The sequence below is a fragment of the Lygodium microphyllum genome, chromosome 26 (assembly GCF_053477565.2).
Source record: "Lygodium microphyllum isolate KBCC chromosome 26, Lygodium_microphyllum_v1.1.10, whole genome shotgun sequence".
NCBI classification, from domain to species: Eukaryota; Viridiplantae; Streptophyta; class Polypodiopsida; order Schizaeales; family Lygodiaceae; genus Lygodium; species Lygodium microphyllum.
In genome coordinates this window covers 34,454,204-34,459,811 of record NC_141160.1, presented here as the reverse complement: position 1 = coordinate 34,459,811, position 5,608 = coordinate 34,454,204, and the positions used below count along the sequence as shown (strand labels likewise).

Sequence of the window (5,608 nt, the reverse complement as noted above, 5' to 3'; positions counted from 1 at the left end):
TTCTGCCAAAAGGGCAGTCTGCAAATTACAATTTGAAGGGAATGCATATTGAGATCCACAAAGACAACACTTTGATTTACAAAGAGCTGCAATACTAAGATTTGTATACACAGCTGCAGTTGGCTCCTTATCTCAGCTTTGATTACACCCTCACCACATAACTAGACCTGCCTGCTACCCCTACAGCTCAAAATTGTGCCTTTTATGCTAGTTTCTGTAGCAAGGCTCATTATTTTCCAGTGAGTTCTAGGTGTTTGATCAGACAGCAAAAATAATCTGTTATAAATTTTCTGATCAGCACCTCCAGAAATCAAGCAATATCACATACTAGCTCGCTCTCATTGGTCACTGATAGCACCACTCAATTGCACAGGATTGTCATACATGCTCAGAAACTTGTACAGCGACAAGGAATACACAGCCCTTGATCATGCTGCAAATTCTCAAACTACTCCTAAAAACTAGAATTTGTCATCTGGAATATCCCTTCTAGATTCAGTTCCTTGTGAGTGTACAGTTGCCATGAAAATGGCAAGTCAGCAAATTTAGAGCCTGTCAAGTTTGCATACTCTTCAATGCATGTATGGCCCCTGATAGCCAGGTGGTGGCCGTGCACCATAAGGATAGTTAGTGTAAGGGAAAGATGGGTGCCCATACATAGACGGCATACCCCCTGGTGGATATGGGTAAGCATCTCTTCCTCCAACAGCCCCATAGTTGCGATTTGGCATGCCATAAGGTGCAGCAGCTCCTCCAAAATGAAGTCTTTCAGGTCCTCCAAATTCACGTCTTTCACCCGCCGGAAACTGTGACCTTTCACCTCCAAAGTCTCGTCTCTCACCACCAAGAAATTGTGGCCTTTCAGGGGGCTTAAAGAATTCACCTGCTCCATGAGACACACCTACACCCACACCTGCACGAGGTTTCTTTGATGTCGTAAGCGTGATAGCATCTGAACCCCTTTTCTTATCAACATTGGATGAAGGGGCTGAAGGGGCAGGGTTAGGCTCTGGGGCCATTTTCTTCTCTGACTTCATTTTCTCCAGCTGAGCCACCCTTTTTTGAAGGCCCTCAGTAGGATACTGACTTTCAAGCTTGTAATGACTAATACAATTCAGAACGGCTTTAGCAGCAACAAGCTCTTTTGTGATGTGATCACCCTGTAGATATTAATAATAAACATAGACGTGAGAATGCAATTCAGCAGTAGGCTGCAATGGATCATAGATAGTGAAATCAGAACAAAACCTTGTCATCTGAGCTAGATTTTGCAATGGCTTGTGAGGCCTTTTTTGCATCCTTCACATGGGCCTTAAGCAATGGCACTGGGGGAAATTTCTCTGTTAGTTCAAATTCGTGTATCAAAGAGACAGCTTCCAACCTCTTGCTACGTTTTATCAGCTGTTGCACCAAATCTGCAAGGCATACAATCTTGATGTTAGAAACAATGACACAAACAACAAATGAGTAACAAATATCCACTCTCAAAGCACAAGATCATCAGATGCCAGGTGGAGAACTGCAATTATGATACCACAGTCTTACTTATTATCAACTGGCACATATCCCAGCATCAAAATGGTTTACTCATTGTTAAGGTCCAAAAACATGGTGCCCACACACTTCACATATGTACATTCCTTGGAGCACACCCTCTTGAAACACTCCCAATGAAAATGAAGAAGCTACTACATCTTCATTCAATAACTTCATAGAAATTCACTCTCTTATGAAAATAATATAAATAACAAACACTTGCAACATCACAGTAATAAACTTTTCAGACACAGCCCTTCAATTGTCTATGGAAACATCATATGAAACATTACCACAAGCTTCTATTATCCACGACCATCACCATCCAAATAGTCACACACACTGAGCATTTGCTCAGATTGTAGCAGGAATAGAGGCTTAGTCAGAAAACCAAACAAATATCCACATTCCCTGTAGTTGCGACACAAACCTGGGACCTTTGAAGTAAAATCCAGGGCACGGCAAAGGCCAGGAATCTGTTTGCGTCCGCCAATACAAACCATAAGGCTGCACAGGTCTTCCTTTTCATATTCAGAAGCGAGTCCAAATGTTGCAATGAGCTGCAAGAAACTATGAATGTCTGCCAATGCAAAAACATCTGTGCTCTCTGGCTTGAGCTTCAACTTCCATGCATTTGCAAGATCTCTCACACTTTCCTTGGTTTTGGGAGGGAGAGTAACATGACCCTCCTGTAACAAAGAACCCAGACCCTCAAGAATGTGAAGGCATGCCTTGCGACTAGCAGAGGTACCACCAGACTCTTTTTTCTTGCCTCCTAGGCCTTGCTCTGAAGGCTGATACTCCTCCACAACCATGAGAGCCATGGCAACAGGATCTGCTGCACACTTTAATGCAGAATGCAGCTCTTTGCGCAGTGCATTCATATCCTTTTTATGCTTTACAAGGTAGTCCCGCAGACCAAGCCCATCCATCTTCTCACACACAGCTTTCAGCTCTGGCCTGGCCTCAACTGTCTTATTGGATCGAGCTTCCTTATTGTCGGCTCCATCTTTGCCTTTGTCAGTAACCTCAGCTTTGACCTTCTTGTTGTTCTCTTTTGGATGATCTTCGTTCACATCCACATTCTCGTTCTTTCCATCATCACCCTTTCTGGAATCATCAACTTTATCTGTGCCATCGTTATTTTCATCAACAGCATCAGACTTGAATTTCACATCCTTGACCTCCATAGCATGAGACTGAGGCTGTGAGTCACTCAATGCGCCATTAACTTTCATGTCCTTGAGTTCTGTGCCTTCATCTTTCCTCTCTGCTTTAGCATTCGCTTCCTCTTTCTTCTCTGTTTTAGCATTCCCTTCAGATTCGACAACCATGGCATCTGTCTCTGTGATGTTCCTCTCTTCCATCCACTTCCGCCTCTGCTCACGGATTCCAGCGATGGCAGATTCTTTCTGCTCCTGGACGCGTGCGAGAGAAGCTTCCTCACGGCTCTCGATCGCACCCTCACGCTTGTCGAGGGCCTGCTCCCTCTCCTTCGCTCGGGATTCGAACTCCTTCTCCTTCTGGAGGACGGCCGCATGCTTCTTCTCCAAGGTGAGCTCGATCTCGGCAAAGTGCTCCTCCATGAGCTGCCATCCTTCTGAGCAGCGGGCGATGGCGGCACGATGGGCCTCGAGGTCGGCGAAGGCCTTGAGGAGGAGGTTCTTTTCATGGGAGACGGTCTGCAGGGAGGGAGGGGTAGCAGGCATGGCCGCCATGGCTAACGCACCTGCACAACACAAAGAAAGGAAACACGCAGGAACAAAACAGTATAGTCCCACGGTAAAGGCTTGGAGGGGAGCATTTTCCAAAACAAATAACCTGCCTCTTTTTTTTCCTAAATAAGGAGAAAGCGTTAATTGTATTAAATGAAGAAAAAAAAAAGTTGGAGTATGCACACAGTAGCTGCTGAGGGGTAACCCCTTTGTTCACTTCTACAATATGATTCAAGGATGAGCAAAAAGACCCTACCATACAAGAGGACATCTAATCTAGGAGTTGGATCACTTTTGGGAAGGGTAGATGAGGTGTGTCTGCGAGGGAGGAGTATTGTTGCTAGCCTTAGTCCAAATAAGGTTCCACAGGGCCTCCATATGTCCTTTGCGGACTCTAGATTTCCTAAAAGTTAGCGAGTCTTCCTCAGCTTCCATACTGCTGGGTAACTGCGCCTGCCTATTGCTTGGCCCAGCCTAAGATGGCATTCACCAATCCTCGCATATGCTCTTTCTTTCTTCAATGAAACTCCTCCTTGTCCCTCTTTGAAAAGCTTAACCTCAACCATTGCAGTATCATCTTGGTTTCCACTTTAGCAATCGCTCCAATCTTCTTGATAACCTACATATCAAAATCTCCAATTAGTTTGGGAAGTCGATTAAGGGATTTATTATTACATTACCTCATTTCTTACTAGCCAAATTGTCCATAGGGTGATCCCCCTAAATGCTGGTCCAAATTGTGGAGGGGAGACCGTTAGCCTCACCTAGAAGAAGCTCTTTTGTAATGTTCCCATTACTTAGTTTATTTTAATGTGCATATACATGTTAGCTCTAATTATGAAACTAACTCTCATATGAAGATAATAATTATTATTAATGAGATATTATATGTTAATTCATGGAAGAAAGACTTGGGAGACCCTCCCAAAACTAGCTTATTAAAACTATGTTTGTAATATAGAATAACAAAAAGAATTAGCCTAGTGGATAGTCACTTAGCAGTTAAGTGCACTTGGGTGACGACATTGCTAGGATGGGTAACCTCCTGGGAAGATTTTCTTACAAGCTAGTGGGCGCTTCTCACGCGCAGCCAACGGCGCCAACGAAGCCTTTGTAGCTCATTGCCAAGTATGCCATGGTCGCCGCCTTAGAGTACAACCACCCAACAACACGTCATGTGGTACTCATCCATATGTATCTTCGCGCTACAAAAATGGAGCTCCCTCTCCGAAGTCATCAATGATATCATCCAAAGCGCTAAAAGAAAGAGTTCTCTCTTTGTCATCGATGATGTCATTGAAAAAAACACTAAAAAAGCAAGCGTCCTCTCTTTTACCTCCCCCCTCTCTACAAAACTATAAATTGAGGGCTTGGGGATGACCAGGAAGGGGGACAAGAGTAATCCTAACGAGGACGAGACATTGATCGAGAAGGAGGAGACTCTATTCCACGAGACAAAGAGGTATCAGGAAGGGGATACGCTAAAGGTCTCTTATCCTCTTCTACTCTTATCCGAGAAGAGAAGACACTGAATAGCATTATCATATTCAATCAATCCAGTTAGAAGTCATACCTTTACTCTCGTCCCTATTCCGACTACTAGAGAGAGAGAAGTATTGCTCTCCACAAGGCAAGAAGAACCATCCACGAGGCCTACATCATTGAATCATGTAATAACCATCATTATCATCGAGAGTCTTACACCCTTGCCAACCGGTATTACTGTCGTGTTCTTTTTCTTCTACAAATCATATTTCTGTCATGGCCCCAAAGAAAAAAAATTCAAAAGCAAAAATCGAGAATGACCCTACTAACGTGAAAGCAACAGTTGGAGTTGTGAGTATGGGAGTCACTAACGAAGTCACGGGCGTAGATAACAACCTTTCATCAATTTCGATACCACATGTTTTTCTAAAAATTTCTATTCGAATTCAATAGAAATAAGATAAGTCTCTTAAGAAATATTGCGATCTTAGAGTATTCGCTTGGTAATTTATTAGAACATCTTATAGGCTAGAAACTGTTAGGAAAACTACAAAATTCTAGAACTCAAGAGAAATCATGAGGAATTTTTCAAGACGAATTTATTAAAAACGAACCCCGAAGAAATTAGTCAAGCATATAGTTTAATCTAGAAGCTTTGATAGAAGATTTTAAAAGCGGAAGTATCTCTAAGTTAAAGAAACTAACTTAAGGCCAAGAAACTTGGTTACAAGAATAAACCTTAAACTTGGAAGTTAGAGACCCGAAAATCTAGATACATTTAGTTAAATTCCAAGGGGAAGAATTCATTATGTGAAATTCAAGTATCAATTGCTCCTAGATTAATCATTACTTGAAAGTTGCATGATTGATTG

At 42.7% G+C, this 5,608-nt stretch overlaps 1 protein-coding gene across 1 annotated transcript; it reads right to left on the bottom strand.

Annotated features, from left to right (window-relative positions):
• Positions 1-352: 352 nt before the first annotated feature.
• LOC148013129 (uncharacterized) lies at positions 353-3,347 on the bottom strand. Its single transcript, XM_087668150.1, has 3 exons — positions 1,967-3,347; positions 1,249-1,415; positions 353-1,160 (listed from the first exon to the last, which is right to left on the bottom strand). Exons 1-3 carry the CDS (start codon positions 3,252-3,254, stop codon positions 573-575), a joined length of 2,043 nt encoding a protein of 680 aa, XP_087524276.1. The 5' UTR covers positions 3,255-3,347; the 3' UTR covers positions 353-572.
• Positions 3,348-5,608: the final 2,261 nt, after the last annotated feature.